Here is an 18,199-nt window from a genome sequence, read left to right on the forward strand (position 1 = left end):
AGCCACATCGTAAGGTGTGTCACGTTAGCAAAACGTGCCAATTAGTGACTACTTCAGCACACCGATGTGTTGGAGAGTAAACCCACAACATTTACAATCTGAGTATCGTGACGTTTCGCTGGGGATTACAACAACCAGCTTCATCAGGCGAGTTGCAGAATTGTGAAGAAGTCTTCCTATTTCCAGTCTTAAATAGGGGAGTAAAAGTGATGGTCATCACTGTGAGCCTATCAGGTGCGAAGATCAGAGGGGACTTTATGTAATAATATAAATTACGGTACAATGACTCCTATACTTACGAACGAGTTCGGTTCCAGACGGCTGTTCGTAAGTCGATTTGTTCGTAAGTCCTGTCGATTTCATGTACACTAAACACGGGGAATGGCTTTAAAAGTTGCATAATCTCCAGTAGATGCCACTTATTCTTTATGTTCTGCAGATGTAAATGGCACTGGTTCTTCATGTTCTGCAGATGTAGATGCCCTCTGGTTCTTCATGTGACATCTCCATGACATACGGACAGGTTTGTTCGTATCTCCGAAAGTTCGCAAGTGGAATGTTCGTAAGTTGAGGAGCCCCTATGAAGCCCAATGTATTACGTTAATCTGACGTCGCTCGCCATCTTAGTAAGGGCAACACGAATCGATCGGACTTATGCCACCGCCGCCATCTTGGTGAGGGCAACACGGACACGGTGCGCTGTCCCATCGCCGCCATCTTGGTGAGGGCAACACGGACACGGTGCGCTGTCCCACCGCCGCCATCTTGGTGAGGGCAACACGGACACGGTGCGCTGTCCCATCGCCGCCATCTTGGTGAGGGCAACACGGTGCGCTGTCCCACCGCCGCCATCTTGGTGAGGGCAACACGGACACGGTGCGCTGTCCCATCGCCGCCATCTTGGTGAGGGAAGGCGTTCGGCGTGGGGGACAGCCGTCGTTGGCAGCAGCAGCAGCAGCGATGCCGATTTCCGTGAGCGACTTCTCGTGGGAGCAGTCCAACGCGGCGGTGCTTCTCTCCGTGCCGCTGCGAGGCGTGCGGCCGGGCAGCGTGGACATCATCGCCTCTGATGAATACATCAAGGTGAGGAGTCGTGGGGGGGGGGGGGGGGGGGAATATCGACCCCCTCATTGGATCAGAGCTAAAGTGGTAAAGTTACGTGGAAAGTGTGATTGTAAGAGGGGGTTTTTGCGTGTGTATCTTTACGTATCTCGCACACGTGAACTTACTGTCGGCCTGCATCTTGCACGATTGTTGTAATTGCGTCCCCTGCCACGGAGATGTTATCATCATATTCTTGGTTCTTTCGGTAAAGTCACGTAGAAGGGGCTTCACCGAAATAACCAAGAATATGAATCCCTGCACTCACGAAAGCTTTACATCGAAATGTTACCATCAGTTTAGATAACTCGAACCATGACGTGATGATGTGGGGATCTGAACACGGTACATGTACGAGTCTAACCAGACTTTGCCATTAATTTAATGCGAGTTCAGCTATGAATGAATGGGTTATTGTATTAAACACCGATTAACTACCATGGCAACGGGACGACTCTCTGCACTAATAATGTATCTAAAGTCATATTTTAGTTGTTGTGTTTTTGTTATGAGTCGGAGTAGTTTGGTATTTGGTGGCAAAGCCTGTTTCTTTAAATGTTTAAAGTTGTGTTGACGGATGTTGCCAGGCATGCGGGTCGCCATAGCAACGGGCTTTGCGTAGTTACACACAGCCGGGGGGGGTCTCGATAATTAATCGATTTGTGAGTGTGGGGGGGAGGTCTTGGTAATTAATCAATTTGTGAGTGTGTGGGGGGGGGTCTTGGTAATTAATCGATTTGTGAGTGTGGAGGGTGTTCACATTCCGTGCAGGATCGCCGTGCGTCATTGCGGTGATAGTCATCATCAGCCATGATCACTCCGCTGCTGAACGAAGACATCCCTCAGGCCGTGCAGGTCGTACGGGTTGTTTAATAACCGCGTGTGTGTGTGCCTTCTTCGCCGGTGCTACTTGTGCCAACAGCGCTTGCCCGAACATTCTGTCGGCTTCACGGGAGACCTTTGTCTTTGACCATACTTCACCGCCAGGGGCAGGTCCGGGCTTTTGTGGTCCATGAGTCCAGACCAGATATCTCATTTGTAGGTGCCACCTGAGGTGGCTCTAATTGCTTAATGTGGGCAATAACAGACAATTACTGTATGCGATGACCTCTTGAAATGAGTGGGGTTATCAGGTCGTGCAAAAACTTATGTAATGTTAACGCTTTGCTTCCTTAGGTGGTGTCGGTTTGTGATTTGGCTCATAGAATATCCTTGAAAATTATCGCAATCATCGTTGTCATCATCCGCAGCAGCAGCATTGCAATACATACCACCACCACCATCAGCAGCAGGATTATTATTCAATGCATCATTGCCATGAGCGTCATCATCACCACCACCACCATCAGAATCATTGCATCATTATCACCTTCACAGTATAATGATCATTATCAACACCGTGATCATTCGGGTCATCAATCTGCGGTATTATACAATCGGCGTCATCTACATCATCAGGGTTCTAATCATCATGTACCACGTCATCACTTTAGACAATTATTCGGTAACCTTCGTCCCCATCAGTCATTGACAGTCTTTAGAAATTCACTTGTCATTAATATCCATACGTCTTATTCTTTCGTATGGCTGCTGATGTAGATGCAGAGCATCAATGACAGTTTCACGTCCAGGTGGTCAAGCCAGAGAACCACGTCAGGGGCAGCGGAGTGTCTCGCTGTGATGTCTCCTTCGCATTTGTGGATCGAGCATTGCGTCGTTATACACTGATCAGGCATTGACAGTCGATAGTAATGAGTCAGTAATTAACACTTATATCAAGCAGTCATTGACAAGAGTTTAGCAATTAACGCTCATGCCAATCAGTCAGCCATTAACACGCATACAGAAGGGCCATTGTGCGAAATAAAGCCTATTATATATTCACCCCATTTTAAGGCCACCGTGTTATTGACAAATGTGTTTGTTGTTTTGTTATTTGTGCTTGTGCACCACTGCCAAAGCAGCAGCATCAGCAGCAAAATAATGTGTCCGTCATTAACACTCGTGCCCATCAATCAGTCATCAAGTCATTGGACTGTCACTCGGCCTAGTACATGTTATCTTGTTTGTCTCTGTACTTGAGAATCTTGTTCAAGGGGTATTCCCACGTAGTTCTGCCACTCTTTTCAACGTAAAATATGCGAAATATACGGTGTTTTAAACGTGGTCATAAAAGTGTTATTATTGAGCCCAGTTCAAAATGCCCCCTGCACGTAGTTCTGAAAAAAACACTTCCCCAATTTCGTTCTCCGAATTGATCTTCAATGGAAAGTCTACTTTTGAAACTTCCCCTCGCTTTCCGCTCTTATTACGGAGTAATCGAGCGGGTAGGTCAGAGGTCACAGTGCTTATCCGGCACTGCTGAGACCGTGGGTATGAATCATGTGCTCAGCCGTACATAATTAGACAATGCTCTCAAGCATGGTGAGTTGATGGTCTCTCAAAACCCGGTGACCAATGCCTATATGCAAATGTACAGCCTCTTTGTCAGTCCGCTGCTGGATGAGGGCCTCCCCACGTCGTGCGGATTGTGAAGGTTATTTGAGCGTACTACTATGGTCGGTGTGGGTTGACGAAAGCGGAGAGCATTGACTTGGGAGCTAAAAAGTAAAATAGAACAACACACTTAAAGTGATACCCTGTATTGAGAACTGCAATGACTGCACATGAACACCATTGTATAAAATCTGGTTTTGCACTTAATTTGCAAAAATTCCATCTCTGAAAATTATAAATGTGATTTTTGTGAGCATTTCTCTTGCGGAAGACCCTCGTGAAAGATACGACGCAGAAGATCCCTTGATTTCGATCTTCCGCAAAGCTAATGGGCCACAACCCAAAAGCGCATGCGCCACACAAACCACGGCAGATTCGGATTCTTGATGCACGGAAAGAAGAATAGACCATGGAGCATTTAATGAACTCATTGCCCGATTCACAAATGCAGAAGAGGCACAGGAAAAATGGAAAATTAACGAGAGTCCAGTATATGTGGCTGCGGTGCAACATCTCAGACCCTGCAACATATCGTGAATGACTGCCCCAATTGGATCATTCAACGGCGATCTGAAACAAATACATCCCGGCTACTCCTGAAGCAGTCGAATGGATATCAAATCTCAACATCAATTTGTAATCTGTTGCAATACAAAGGAAGAAGATAGGGACACGCCACTCTCTTTGTGAAGCAATGATCTGGCTCAACTACTTCAGTGTAAAATTATATTTTGTTGCTCTACATCAACTATCAGCCGTACGAAGACAAAGCATTTTTCTCTGTAGCAAGGCGGATTGGGAAAGTGCTGCCCCCTGATTTGTGGGTCATAGGTCACTTCAGAGAATCTCAGAAACAGTTCTTCACTACCTGCTTCCACGGACCGTTCTTTAACACGGGGTTATGCGCTGTGAAAGTTCTGAATGGATTCTCCGCTCGTGACGTGACGCCGGAAGAAGAACGACCGGGATAATAAACATTTGGGGGAAACACAAAAACACATTACCCCTCCACCTCGCAGGAAACCCACAGACGATTTCCTTGAAACGAGGAGGCACCGCTCCCCCTGCTGGACTAGTGCTGTAACAACTGCATCACCGACTGCTTAACGGACTCGAAATTTAAAATCGACGAACCAATGTGGCCAATGTAGCCAATGGAGAAAGTTTTCAATTGGTGCATGCTGCCCATTATATCGATCGGGAACATGGCCACGGGCAAAATAACATGGGACAAAAGTCGAAAAGGTGCGCAAACAATCGTGGAGAGGTGGGAGTTGCATCGACATACAGAGAGGGGAACACATGGGCCAGTGAACAAATACTTATCAGAGACGGTGTATTTGTTGGTGAAGGGATTTAAGTGGGCTTGGGCAGAACATGTCACGAGAACGGATGATCGCTGATGGTCGAGGCTGGTGATGAAATGGCTTTAAAAGGAGAGATCACGTCCGAGAGAAAGACCACCGAGGATCGGACCGATGCGATCAGCACGTGTTTAGGAGCTCGGTGCGTTAGGGCGGTAAGATCCTTCGTCTTGATTCTACCAAATGTTCCGGTTTGGCTGGGACAATTTTGGCTTCAAAAAGGCTGTTACCGTGTCCCTAAACATACGTGAAATTGTGATTTTTGTCGTGGTTTTCATGATACAGGCAAAGTATAGGCCCTAGCAAAGTGGAGTGGTTGATGGATGAGTGGCAGTGCCTATGAGCAGCGAGGGATGCGCTTGCCGTGTGGGCGGTGGTAGTGGTTGAGTGGGCGTGGATTTCTAAAAGTGGGTTTGGCTGACGGGGTCATGGAGGGGCTGTCAGCTCATTGTCCTGGTTTAGCCTCCCAGAAATTTGGTATCCATAGTCTGGAAGAGAAGAGAGGTACGTCTGGAGTGTAAAGAAAAGTGTATTTGAGGCTGGAGTGCTATTTATATTCCTCTATGGCTCAGAGAGCTGGACTCTTAAACTGTTCGAAAGGAATTTGTTGCCATTTGAGCACAGGTGTCTGAGACAAAATTGCTAGGAATTTTGTGGAAAGACAGGTTAAGCAATGCGGAAGTTTGGAAGAGAACATGAAAGGTAAGCGCTGTAGATATGATACATCAAAAAAGGTTGCACTGGATTAGGATATGTGGGGAGGACGGGGGAGGGCCGGTTACCAAGACATGCATTGGAATGGTCTCTACAAGAGCAGATGGTGTTAGACTGTTCGGCATCTTGCGGGTAGTGTGTTTACTGCACAACAGCTGCAGCATGAGCCAGACTGTAAAGAGCATTGGTGAAATCTGGTTTCCATAATGGCTTTGGTATGATGACATCTTGATCTTGATTTGGTATACGTGTGTCCCGTCTGTCAGGTGAGCTTCCCGCCATACCTGCTGGAGCTGCTGCTCTTTGCGCCGGTGGATGAGGCGCGCAGCTCGGCTCGGCTGGGCCGTGGCGTTGCTCTGCTCACCCTGCCCAAAAAGGAGCCGGCACCATGGCCCCAGCTCATGTCATCGCTCCAAGGTGCCACAACTACTGCCTATGGCGCTCATAGCAGCGTCACCACACGGCATCATGTACTGTATCTTACACCTCTTTTGCCACTGAGCCGTGCCGTGCCAGCCTGGCGTGGCTCAGGAGGCGCCAAGTTGTTTTTCCACTGCAGAGCCATGCCCATTGGAATCACACGCAATGAACAAGTCAAGCATGTAGATGACGCAGTGATGCCATGTCCTTGCATGTCCTGACATGGCAACACTGCATCAATAGCCCTGCCCCGGGACCTGCTTGACCCCAAGCTAGATGCAGATGACTTGTGAAGTCAGCATAACGTGGCTTGGTTCTGGCTTGGCACAGCAAATAGCCAGAGGAAAACCACCCATACTGTGAGGGCCCCATGCTGGCTCAGCTCGGATGTGTCAGTGGAAAAAAATGTACATGATAGTGCCATTACAGTGGTGGCCTGTAATCCAGCACTATGGAGGCGAGGGTTGGTGGATTGCCTAAATGTTGTAAAACTCCCTTCCTGTGGGGGTCGAAGTTACTATACCCTGGCAGTACAGCAGAAATGTGGACTCCTCCTCTTCCATCTGTATGGGGTAGAGTGTTTTCCTCTGACACGCGTGGGTTTTCTCCGGGTGCTCCAGTTTACTCCCACACTCATTAATTGGCCGATGACACCTTCATGTATAGAGCTTAGGCAATGGTTGCCACCGGCTCGCTACGTCGTTGTTGCCTTCATGCTTGGTTGTTGTTCCCTGCGCCTCCGAGTTGTTCTCTCACTTTGAGAGTGAACAAATACTGGGCACATTACAAATTTTAATAATATTTATATATTTCCAGCTGGATGAATTTTCAGAGTTGAAAGTTTATTGATGTATCCGCGGCTCCATTAAAATTCAGACTGTGTGTGCATGCGCTTGTATCGACTGTGTTGACGGGACGCCTGCGTGGGTGTGTGCACCAGCGGACAAGGCGGCGATGCGGCGGGCACACGAGGAGGCGCTGGCCAGGGCACAGGAGAAGGCTCGAGCCGAGGCCGAGGCACGGGCGGTGCGCAAGCGCGAGGAGGAGAAGTTCGCTCTGCAGACCATGATGCAGGTGACGCGTTACGATGCGCTCGTTAGTTATCGCGTCCTTCCAGATGCTCACGTGTTTTTACCGAATTCTACGGATTATAACACGCTGCAGATATTGCGACGTAGTGGCGGATCCAAGGGGTGGGCGATGAGGGCGATGGGCTTCCCCAGAGACCCTCAAATGTGTTATTTTATTGATATTTCACAGAGAAAATACATTAATTGCTATTTTTGGACCGACCCCTACCGCTTGGAAAGTTTCTAGAGCTGCCTCTGGTATGACGCACCCCAATCAACATCTTCTCAATAAACGCGATGTTTGAAGAAAGCAGGAAACAAGGGTGTAAAATATAAAGTTCTGAAACGTACCTTGAACGGTGGGAACAGGAAGTGCATCTTATAATTCGGAGAATACGGTAACGGTGGAAGTGGCTGTGTGGTGGTCGAGAAGCTGCTGACTGCCTGGTGCTGAGACAGTTATTCAAATTGTTTCACACGTGTAAGGGTGGAAATGGTCATGGTGGCAGCATAGGTCACCTACCGGATTAAGAGATGCAACCTGTACTTTACAATGCAGGGGAAGAACAAGTCAAGCATGTAGATGACGCATTTTAACCTTCAGAATTTGTTTGACCCTCATAGTTTGTTTACATTGCGTGCTACTAATGACCGCAAGTCACAAGGGCTTCTCGCAGTTGCAGTGTTATCGTATTTCTCACGAGTCTATTGTTGTGACAACTTTGCCATACCACCACCACCGCCGCCGCCTGTGGAGAACAGATCGAGGAGGACAAGCGGAAGAGGATAGAAGAGGAGAAGGAGAGGGAGCGCCAACACGCCACGGCGGAGCTCGAGAGGTGGAAGGAGCAGCAGGGCCGGCAGGAGATGGAGGAGAGAAGGAGAGTGCAAGAGGAAGAGGAGAAAAGGAGGAGGAGGGAGGAATGTGCGCGGCTGCGACAGCAAAATCGGGAGAAACAACAGCAGTTGCCAACAGGTAAACTAAACTAATCTTATTTTACCAGGTAAGGCCCACTGGGCTATAGATCTCTTTTTGAGAAGAGACCTGGCCATCACAAATGACAGCTCAACAAAATGGCTTTTCACGTGGAAATCTTAAGCAGCCAAATACTCAAAAACTTATGATTCTAAATGTGAAGGGAAAATCTGGAGGACGTAGAGAAAAAGCCACACACGACAGCAAGGAGAGAAAACATGCAAACTCCAAATATATAGGTGTCAGGGTCGGGCTCAAACCCACGCCCTCCTGCATATCAAGCAAGACAGCTAACATCTCACCACCGTGACGTGCCACATCTCAGGTGCCGGTGAGAGCAGCGCGGCGTTGCTAGGCGACCACACGTCAGGGTGTACAGTGGGCGGGTGTAACGCTGACAAGCCACCAGCTGCTGTCCTGTTTCACCTGAGGGTTCGCCACCTTCACGCGCTGATGAGCGTCTGTTCACAAAGCGCCAGGTCTACAACGGAAGACACAACCAGCAAAACAAACAGCTCTTGTCTTGTCGATACAGTCAACTCTTGATTATCTGGGGAAGTGGGTGAGAAAGAGAATAGGTTAGGGTTAGGATAATGGTAAAAACACAGACAATGGTAACATACTAATTAGCCTATTAAAAGATATAATGCATAATTCACAATTTCTTTCTTGGTTTTCCCAAATTGGTGTCTTTAAGACCCTCCACCACCTAACAGCCAAGCAAACTAATTGTCATGTATACAAGAGTGTAACTACACACCGATTATAATCAATGTTTCAACTCACTCAATGGTAGATTGAAAAACAATAGATCCATCTCAGTGTTAAATTTGGTTATGAGAATCGTCTTAACCACAACAATATAATCAGATAATCACGTGGCCGATCCCAAAAATCAACTCTGAACCATAGGATTGGCAGCGAGAACCTACATTTTTGCAGAATGCGTCACATCTGTATTGCTTCTTAAAGCAATCGGTTTACTTGCTGGTCACGTGAGCGCTGACCTCCAACAAGTGGGGAGCGGCTAGTAGACCAGCATGCTTGTAAATGTATTTTATTATTTATTTAAAATCTTATTATCTGTTCGCAATGACAGTTTATCCGTACTCGCGTGCTGTTTGCGTGGTGCACCACCATAGCACGCTGGTAATATATCAGAGTGACGTGACCAGCGTGCTGATTACGTGCTTTTTCAGCAGCCACACATCCGCTCTGTGATTCCTAGCAGGTGGGGGGCGCCCCCCAAAAAAGGAGAAGGAGTTGCCGCCCCCCCGGCAGGCAGCCGCCATCGGAGTTCACTTCAGTCCGCGCGTGTTCCCCACGGCGTTGCGAGAATCGCGCGTCCCCGAGGAGGAGCAGGTGAGAGCGCCTGGGCCATCGCTAACGCTCGACTCTCCATTCGCCATCGCTGAGGGAGGGTGCGCACGTGAGACGACGCGTGTGTATGTGTGTGTGTGTGGTGCTGGCCACCCACCCCCTCGTGTGCCGTTTCGGGATTCATAGGTGCTCGCTAACAGCACTTGCCCGAACAATCTGTTTTGTGAGTGTGGGGAGCGGGAGAGTAATAGTGTGCTGCGCTACGACCCTGGTAACCCGAGTTCGACTCCTGCTCATGGCCAACTTCGGTGACTGGTTTTGGGCCTCCCCAAGGTCGACTCATCCTTGAGTACCTGGCGCAATGTGTAATAATCAGAACTGGGGAGACAAAGGCAACTAGGTGTGGTGCTGGCCATGCGCCCCCACCTCTCCATTGTGTGCCGTTCTGGCCTTAATAGGTGCTCGCTAACAGCACTTACTCCCAACAATCTGTTAAAGGTTTTATGTTTTTTTTGTGTGTTTGTATGTACGTCTCTGTGCTCACCCGCGTGTCACCCCCAGTGGCTGAAGCGGCAGGCGGAGGCCCGGAATATATGTGACCTCAATGACCCTGAGCTCTCGGGGGAGGAGAAGGATCCACAGTGGCTCAAGGAAAAGGGCGGGTGGGTTGCTCCTGTGAACACCTGCACCCTCATGCACAGCAGTAGTTGCGCTATCAGCTCCACCCTCACACACACACATCTCTACTCTTACACACAGCGATATCTCTGTTGGCTCCGTGCAGTTCCACACAGCTCCACCCTCACACAGCAGCGGCTCCCACGTGAGCCCGACTCTAACGAGCGAGCGTCGCCCATCCTGACAGGAAGCTGTTTGCGGCGGGCAATTACCTGGCTGCGGTGAATGCGTACGACCTGGCGATTCGGCTGAGTGGTGGCGATCCGGCGCTGCACCTCAACCGCGCCGCGTGCCACCTCAAGCTCCGCAACCTGCACAAGGCCCTGCATGATAGCTCCAGGGTACGTTAGCTCACTCACCCTCGCGTCCACCTGCCCGCCAGCCCGCCCGCCAGCCCGCCCGCCCGTCCGTCCACCAGCCCGCCTGAAAACCTGCCTGCCAGTCAGCTCATCAGCTTTCCCTCCACAATGGGCACCTGTCCACAACATTAATACAAAGTTTCCCTGTATAGCCTTCAACAGAATGCTGAGGCAAGTGCTGTTAGCGAGCACCTATGAAGGCAAGCACGGCACACGAGGGGGTGGGTAGTCAGCACCATGCTCAGCCACCTTCGTCTTCCAAGTGGCGATGTTTACACACTGCACAAGGTACTTTTTTAAGGCTGAGTCGACCTTGAGCGGCAATGAAACTTGGGTTGCCAGCTTCGTAGCTCAGGGCGCTAACCATAAAACTGTCACTCCCCACAACAAGCAACAATCGTCGTTTGACAATAAGTGCTGATGATGTCACTACGGTGCTTGTGCCAGACTAGGTGCACTTTGAGGCCATGTGACGTGTCAAAGGCTCGCAGGCAGGTCTCGGAACAGACCCAGGTGCCATGGGTTGACTGAGATGACTGGTAGATTCACCACCTGTGCTCCCCACTGTGCCAACTTGCTGCATTTTAGCTGCTCCGCTTATTGTTGAGCATCGTTCTTTCACCCTCCATTGTTGCTGTAGGGCGACTGCCTCCAACTGCCCAGTAGTGTCTTTCACAGAACACACGCGTCACCGGCCACAAACCAGCCATAGCAACTGTGACAACAATGGGGCGTTAGTGGTTGTTTTAGTGAATGATGCTTGGAATGAATAAATGAAACAGCTATTTTTATTCATAAGTATGAACAATAATTTGTAAAATGTATAATTCTGCCAGTCTTATAGTGCAAGGCGGTCACGAAGACCGTGTTTCACAGTCTGCATTAGTTTCACAGTAGGTGGTGATGTTGCTGCGTGTGATCCCTGTTGAGTAATTTGCGGGTACTTTTTTTTAATTTGGCAAATGTGAACCATGATGTTGGCACACAATGACCTACTCTTTTAGAATGATGTCAAGGGATCTTTAACGTCTTTGAGTTTTACTTATTTTTTACTTACTATAAAGAAAACTGCGAATATACTACGGTTAATGCATCTGCAGTAATCACCAGGGCAGCTTGCTGGATTCCAATGGCGAACCGTTGCAACAAGCGGCAAAGGCGCTCGGACTGGGCCACGTTGTCACTGCCCGTGACTGATGGGCCACAACCAATCGGGCACATCTGCTCCAGCTGTAGCTTCCTCAATGCATTGGTGCTGTGTGTTCCATGCTTTCTTGCTGGTTGGAAGTTTTTCATTGATACATGTACAGCCCTTCTGGTAATCCACAGCTGGATGGGGGCTGTGTGGGTTGTCTTGGAGGGGTGGGGTTCGCTAGCCATGCTTCATCACATTGGTCAGACGGATCCGTGGCGGTGGGGAGCTTAAGAGGTCCATTTCCCATGGCCTGGCGCTACTGGCGATGTAGCAGTCGCTTGTGGCCCTGGTGTCCTCTTGCATTTTCATCCTCATCGGTGCTGGTTTTTTAATGCCAACTAAAAGTACATTTTTTATTATTCTCTTAGCACTGTCCATCAATCTGTAACGAGGGGGCACCACAATTCTTGTCCAAAATCCAGTATGAACAGTAATTTAGTATTCACTTGTGTTGCTATTAGGGACATAGCCTAGACAAAACCAGTAAAATTGATCAGATGACCAGAGCAGGTATTGGAGCCCAGCTGTCTTATTGCAAGTGCTACTGTTATTATCGCAAATTAAAATCCCGGGGACAATCGCGCATTGGAAAGTGTTGAACAGAATCCGTGTGTGATTTTTTTCTTCATTTGTTTTATTCCTGCCCAGGCGCTGGAGCTGCTGACGCCGCCAGTCCCAGCGAACCGCGCGGCGCGGGTAAAGGCGCACGTGCGGCGTGGCACGGCGCTCTGCCAGCTCGAGATGTTCGTCGAGGGTGAGTGGAGCCGGGCCCAGCGGCACGGCAAGGATTCATTTCTCCCCGGGTCTCTCTGCGTCGATTCTGTCGCGCAGCCGTCTAACGGTTGGCACGGTCGACTTGCAATCCAGAGGTCACCGGTACAGTTCGATCTCTGGGCGCAGCAGTTGAAAGAGTGGTGGCAAGTTTCTCAATCCCCCTCCCACCACTGTCCACCCAGCAGTATAAATGGAGACACTGCAAGTCCATCGATTGGCAGGTTGTGTGTGGTGGGTACATTGTGGGTACTCTCACCTCTTCCAACATGTCTGGCTAGTGTGGAAGAGTCGGCCAATACCCTCTCTAGAGCTCCCCATAGTGGAGGCTGGTCTACCAGCAGCGGCATAAGCAGGGCCTAACCTTTACCTTTTACTACCTTTACATGCCTACAAATGACTAATCTTCCCGCAAGTTGCAACCTGTCCGTCTGCATGACTACCCGTCATCGATGTGTGCAGGACTCATGGACTATGAGGCGGCTCTCAAGCTCGACCCGGATAATGTGGTGCTGAGGGAGGATGCTCGCAAGATCCGGGACATCGTACAGGGCTCACGCGGAGAGGAGACGCGGTGATGCCGGCACCACTCCCGGGGTTTATGCTACGTGACCTGTCCTGACGTATCATCATCACTTCATATTTATAGAGTGCCTCCGTTTCAGTGCATCTCGAGACTGAGAGTCCCGAATGTTCTGGGGAAGAGTGTCGCTCCACAGCTGAGGAGGCACCTGGCTGCTGCTGAAGGCTCTTTCTCCCATTGAGCGCATGTATGTCCCAGGCACACTCAAGTACGGCACAAGGTGAACGCAGCACCGGCCTGCAAGTGGCTATTAGTCTATCAGAAGGAGGCGATGCTACTATGTTGCCTTTTGCCAATTAAGTAATTGCAATGTTTTTTTTTAATCAAATGTGGCAAATTTGGATCGTGATACTGCCACGATTTGAATTGAAAACGTAGTTCCATGTATAGCCAGCTTGTAAATCCACTGCTGGATGAAAGCCTTCTCTCCAAGCCGTTGCCATCTCTTACATGGTCCTGCGATGTATCAATCCACCTGGCACCAGCACAGGAGTTCTCATCTCTGTCGTTCCCCTGTTTGGATGCCACTCCATCGTTTCTCTCAACCATCTGCTACCATCATCAACATGTACAAACCCTTTTTGTTAATCCACTGCTGAGTGGGGGGCCTGCATGCATGGGTTGTCGGGATTATTTAACCCTACTTCACGCTGGCCGGTGCAGGTTCAGCCTGTTGGTGACCGTGGGTTTATACTATGTTCTACAGTTGTGGTGAAGAACTCAATGCCATTAATATTCCCTATAAAGTAAAACCCTAATGTGCGCCGTGGTCGTCACACTCTACGGCTCTTATACTGTACTGTATGTGACGATTTCAACTGGCGTGCCTCGTGGGCTGGTGTCAACGTCTTCTTTGTGTAACTTATTATTAAAATACACATTTCAAGTTTAAAAATAAAATCTACGTTGGTGGTTTTAATGACAAGTGTTTATTAAAGTGAAAGTCACGCGACACGGCACGTTACGGAAGCGTCGCGGAGTACGCAGCTGTTGAGTCACTCATCGGCCACGGCGGCGATTCCCGCTGGCACAACACCTCGCCATCGCACCCGGGCAAATCTTGGAAACGCCGGTATAAATAGCGCACCCAATAAAAACAAGTGGCAGATCTGTAAACAGCGTTTCATAACAAAGACATTAATCACCCGGACGCATATAACGTGTAACGTGCCTTATTTTCCCAAATAAGTTGTGCCTCGTGATGGCGGTGGAGAGGAGAGGACGGCCCTGTCCCTCCCAGCTGAGATTCTCATCCTGGAGAAGCCACTGTAGTCTTTGTTATAACAAATGGCCGGACAGGGCAAAAAGGTTTAAAGCTGGGGATAGAAACCCGGTGTGAGCTCTGCCTCATGCTGTAGTCGCAAGACTCTTGGTGATCACTCCACACCTCCCCATGACAATAACAAGCCTCGAATGGAGAGAGGAGGACGATGAGGCATTTGTGCCACGTGGTGATCTGGCCTCAGAACCCAGCTTCTCATAGCTTGGTCCAGAGGTGACCGTGCCTGAAGGTGACTTGACCTCCGTAAACAGGTTTCCCTTTATGCGGGTTCAGTTTGTGTGATTTCGCGTATATGCGGCTAACCTATTTCTACCCAAAATTCGCGATGTGGTTTTAATTCATTCACATGTGGATATGCGATTGGACTTGAGACAACATTGTGTGTGTACTGTGTGCCCTTATTGGCAGGCAGCTGTCTCGTGCCTTTTTGCGCCCTTTATTTGGACCACATCTACTACCGCATAAAGCGAGGGAAACCTGTACTCTACTACCGAGCTGTTGCGTGGCAATACCGAACGGGCCCAATGTGGATCAGGAGGCACCAGGTTCTGCCACTGCAGAAACCGAGCCGTGCCACTGAATGAGTCTCGTTGCCAGTGCACTGTTGACGAACCCACCGTATGACGACATTTATTAACTTGCCCCTGGCCTTGCTTGTCCCCGAGTCTGACAAAAAATTATTGTGAATTCAGACTTTCATGGCTTTGTTTTGGCTCGGCATGGCAAATAACATAAAACCACCCATGCTGTGAGGACCCCATGCTTACGTGGCTTGGATGTTCCAGTGGAAAAAAAATTATAATGGTGACCAGGCCTTAACGTGGTGTTTTGCCCTGGCCGAGTTCCAGGTTAGCCCAGCCTCAAGCTGGTTGAAAAAAACACTTTTAGTTCACAATCACCGGTCTTATCTTTTAGGGTTGTGGATATACAATGCTATTTTTAGTTGCCCTGAGTTTTTGTAAATATCAAACTCGCGTGAAGAATATTCCAGAGGTCAACCGTCTCAAATGAGTGTATGTCACAGATAACATTTGAGTTATATTTGTGCATTACAGTTCTATGTTGTCTAAACCACTGGATTTCATGGCATAGCATGAACGAATGATTCATATTGACTTAGTGTTGAAAATTACCATATAATCGATTTATAATTCTTTTTTTATTCAGATGAGTATTATATTCCTTACAGTTTGCAGCATAAACACTTATCTCTCAGTGAACTCCATTGGTGCATTTGAGAAAATCACAACAGTGGTGCTGAAAATATATTTGCAAAGCATGGTGCATGCAAGATGAGAACATTATGATCCAGAAGTGGATTGCCAAAACGGGCTGCAAAAGTACTAAACATGGGATAAGCATGGTTAGTGCATGGATGGACGACCACCATGCATGATGTGTTATATGCTGTCACCTTGATCTTGCTGCACTGCCCACTACGTAGCACAGCAGCCGCCTATATCACCGATGATGCATGGTGGTAGCCCATCCCAGCACTAAGCTTCGGAGCTACGTGGTGGGCAGCAGAGGGCGGTTGCCCTATACTCGTATGTATAAATTACGGGGAAAAAAGTTACCAAAAGAGTTTTATGCAACTAGTTTAAGACCAGGCACAAGCTGACCCAAACACAAAGTTATCTGACCCCATGACTAGGCTTGCCACCTGTCTGGGTCAAACCCAGACAGTCCGGTAATTGGCATTTGTATTACAGTATACTGTAGAGTTTGGATAGACTTAGGCTGACTGACACATGTCTGAATTTACTTCGTGGAAAAGGTGGTGCCCCTACTCATGACCCGGTCCCACGTCGCCCAACCCCTGGCCCCAGGAGGCCTCAGAGCGTGTGCTGGAGGTTGGGGTGGTCGATGACGCGGCTGCGGTCCAGGGTGGTGTTGAGGGCCCGGTCGCGGGGCATCCCGCACTCCCCGAGGTGCCGCGAGAAGCGCTGCGACGCGGGGCGGTGCACGCAGGGCGCCGCCTCGGGCCCGGGGCTCAGGGCGCCGTAGTCGTGCGCCGTGGTGCGGTAGAGCGAGGAGGCGGGCAGCGCGGCCCCGGCGCGCACCGTGAACACCGGGTTGCCCGGGCTCGGGCTGCCGAGGCCCGGCCCGGCCGGCCCCGTACCCGCGTCCGACATCATCGCGGCCTGCGGACCGGGACGCGGCAGCCGTGCTCATGGGGACCGTCGGGCAGAAGAAGGCGGTTGAACAACACGGACGTTGAGGAGAAACGCCTCATTCGAGACCCTCACATCATCGCACCTCCTGGCTTTGACATTCCTCCTCACAGACACTGGTGGTGTGACCATGAACCGCACCAAACCATCAACAACAGGCTGACGCGCAACATCTTCATGGGTTGAATACATGAAAGATAAACCAGGCGATTGTGGACATGCAGCCCCGAGCGATGGACCATGAAATAAACCCATATACATTTCTTTATATGCAAATTTCCCCCTCCAACCCAGCTTAAATATACGCTGCCAAGCTTGGTGGTGCTCATTCAGACGCTGTCTTTCCGACACACCTGTTCTTCACCTGAGGACGTCTGCTTGCGTTGTGGCCGAAACGTCGTGAGAATTGTATTTTATTATGTTTTATTTATTATTTCCCTTCTACGTGACTTTACCGAAAGAACCAAGAAGATGACCCCATATAGACACGCGGATATACAGGGTGCTTAAAAAAGATGGACCCAATTTCAAAGCAGTATATTTCACGATGGCAACATGTTACAATTACACGAAAAGTTACAAACGGTTGAATGAGTTATCAAGTTTTACTAACCATTTTATAAATGCTCTACGTGCCCTCCACCTGCTGTACGGGCAACATCGAGACGATAGTTGAATTCGTCCCAAACGCCTCTCTTCTCACGTTTTCCTCTGAGGTGCGTGGTCGCCCTGTGCTCTTCCCCTTACATCAACAGCCTGCTTCCTCAAATTGTCGGTACCAACGACGAATGCTCTTTGACATTGGCGGATCAATGCCAAAACGCTGTTGAAACGCACACTGCACCGCAATTACGGATTCAGTCTTGCTGAACTGCAGAAGGCAAAACGCCCCTTGTGTTGTGGGGGTCACCATCTCGCGAACGACTGAGGCTAGGGGCTGTTTGTGCGCTGGGAGAGGCATCTCGCGGTCATCATTTGAAACTCTATACCCCGTCCTGTCAAGTGGTAAAAGTTTCATTCATGGGCGGTTCGTGTTTGCAGAGATATAGCGATTTCAATTCGGGTCCATCTTTTTGAAACACCCTGTATACAGAGACTCAAGAGATACACAGAGATACGTTAAAGACAAGCCAGTCGTGAGATTGTGGCCATGTTACCCAAACTCTGGGTTACCATATGGTACATCACAAGTCGCCGCTTCTTCAGCGGATTAAGATTAAACCACAACTCTCTACTGAAGCCCTCTTCTCGTCGTCGCGAACAGACCTCGACGTTGGCATTTAGCTCCTGTGCACAATGCTGCCATCACGCGCACGAACAGAATCCGATCATCACCAGCATCATCATCATCATTGACACGTTACATCAATCAACCGCTGCTTAATTAAACTTGTTGGAAATCTGTAAAAAAAAACAAGCTTTGAATTAGCTTCCGAGGCCGGGCGCCTTCCCCGGAGATTTGGTCACACGCGAAAGCTGACACCGCGATGGCCCCAATCTGTGTTAACGTTATAAGGTTTATAGCAGAAACAATACCCACAGTTATCGAGGTAGATGGTAGTGGATCCTCTTAACGACGGTCCGGATCGTAGCCCTCGTACGGGTGTCCACCGGGGAGGGGGGGTCACGTGACTCTCTCTGTTTACATTTCGGTTGCCGTGGCGACGGGGTAAGGTGGGTGGGGGGGCTCGCCCAG

The 18,199-nt window shown here is 49.4% G+C and overlaps 2 protein-coding genes across 4 annotated transcripts; one reads left to right on the top strand and one right to left on the bottom strand.

The window, feature by feature from the left end:
• The first annotated feature begins 917 nt into the window (after nt 1-917).
• LOC133355075 (dynein axonemal assembly factor 4-like) lies at nt 918-13,928 on the top strand. 3 transcript variants are annotated; one of them, XM_061572362.1, is made up of 9 exons: nt 918-1,083; nt 5,942-6,092; nt 7,036-7,169; nt 7,928-8,141; nt 9,370-9,503; nt 10,023-10,123; nt 10,327-10,480; nt 12,342-12,447; nt 12,927-13,928. In XM_061572362.1, the coding sequence occupies exons 1-9, from the start codon at nt 961-963 to the stop codon at nt 13,040-13,042; spliced, it is 1,233 nt and encodes a 410-aa protein (XP_061428346.1). In that variant the 5' UTR covers nt 918-960; the 3' UTR covers nt 13,043-13,928. The 3 variants fall into 3 exon arrangements, with proteins under 3 accessions (XP_061428346.1, XP_061428347.1, XP_061428348.1); XM_061572363.1 differs by having other exon boundaries at nt 9,373-9,503; nt 12,927-13,759; XM_061572364.1 differs by lacking the exon at nt 918-1,083 and adding an exon at nt 1,804-1,956 and having other exon boundaries at nt 12,927-13,759.
• LOC133355104 (piercer of microtubule wall 2 protein-like) lies at nt 13,641-18,190 on the bottom strand. The gene is made up of 2 exons (XM_061572404.1): nt 18,044-18,190; nt 13,641-16,473 (listed from the first exon to the last, which is right to left on the bottom strand). The coding sequence occupies exon 2, from the start codon at nt 16,465-16,467 to the stop codon at nt 16,165-16,167; it is 303 nt and encodes a 100-aa protein (XP_061428388.1). The 5' UTR covers nt 16,468-16,473; nt 18,044-18,190; the 3' UTR covers nt 13,641-16,164.
• Between the last annotated feature and the right edge of the window lie 9 nt (nt 18,191-18,199).

The sequence above is a fragment of the Lethenteron reissneri genome, chromosome 50 (assembly GCF_015708825.2).
Source record: "Lethenteron reissneri isolate LAM-NWPU_2019-01 chromosome 50, ASM1570882v1, whole genome shotgun sequence".
Classification (NCBI taxonomy): Eukaryota; Metazoa; Chordata; class Hyperoartia; order Petromyzontiformes; family Petromyzontidae; genus Lethenteron; species Lethenteron reissneri.

Coding starts and splice junctions, on each gene's coding strand:
- LOC133355075 (XM_061572362.1), top strand. CDS start 961: ATGCCGATTTCCGTGAGCGACTTCTCGTGGGAGCAGTCCAACGCGGCG. Junction 1,084..5,941: donor CCTCTGATGAATACATCAAG/GTGAGGAGTCGT, acceptor CCCGTCTGTCAG/GTGAGCTTCCCGCCATACCT. Junction 12,448..12,926: donor GCTCGAGATGTTCGTCGAGG/GTGAGTGGAGCC, acceptor CGATGTGTGCAG/GACTCATGGACTATGAGGCG.
- LOC133355104 (XM_061572404.1), bottom strand. CDS start 16,467: ATGATGTCGGACGCGGGTACGGGGCCGGCCGGGCCGGGCCTCGGCAGC.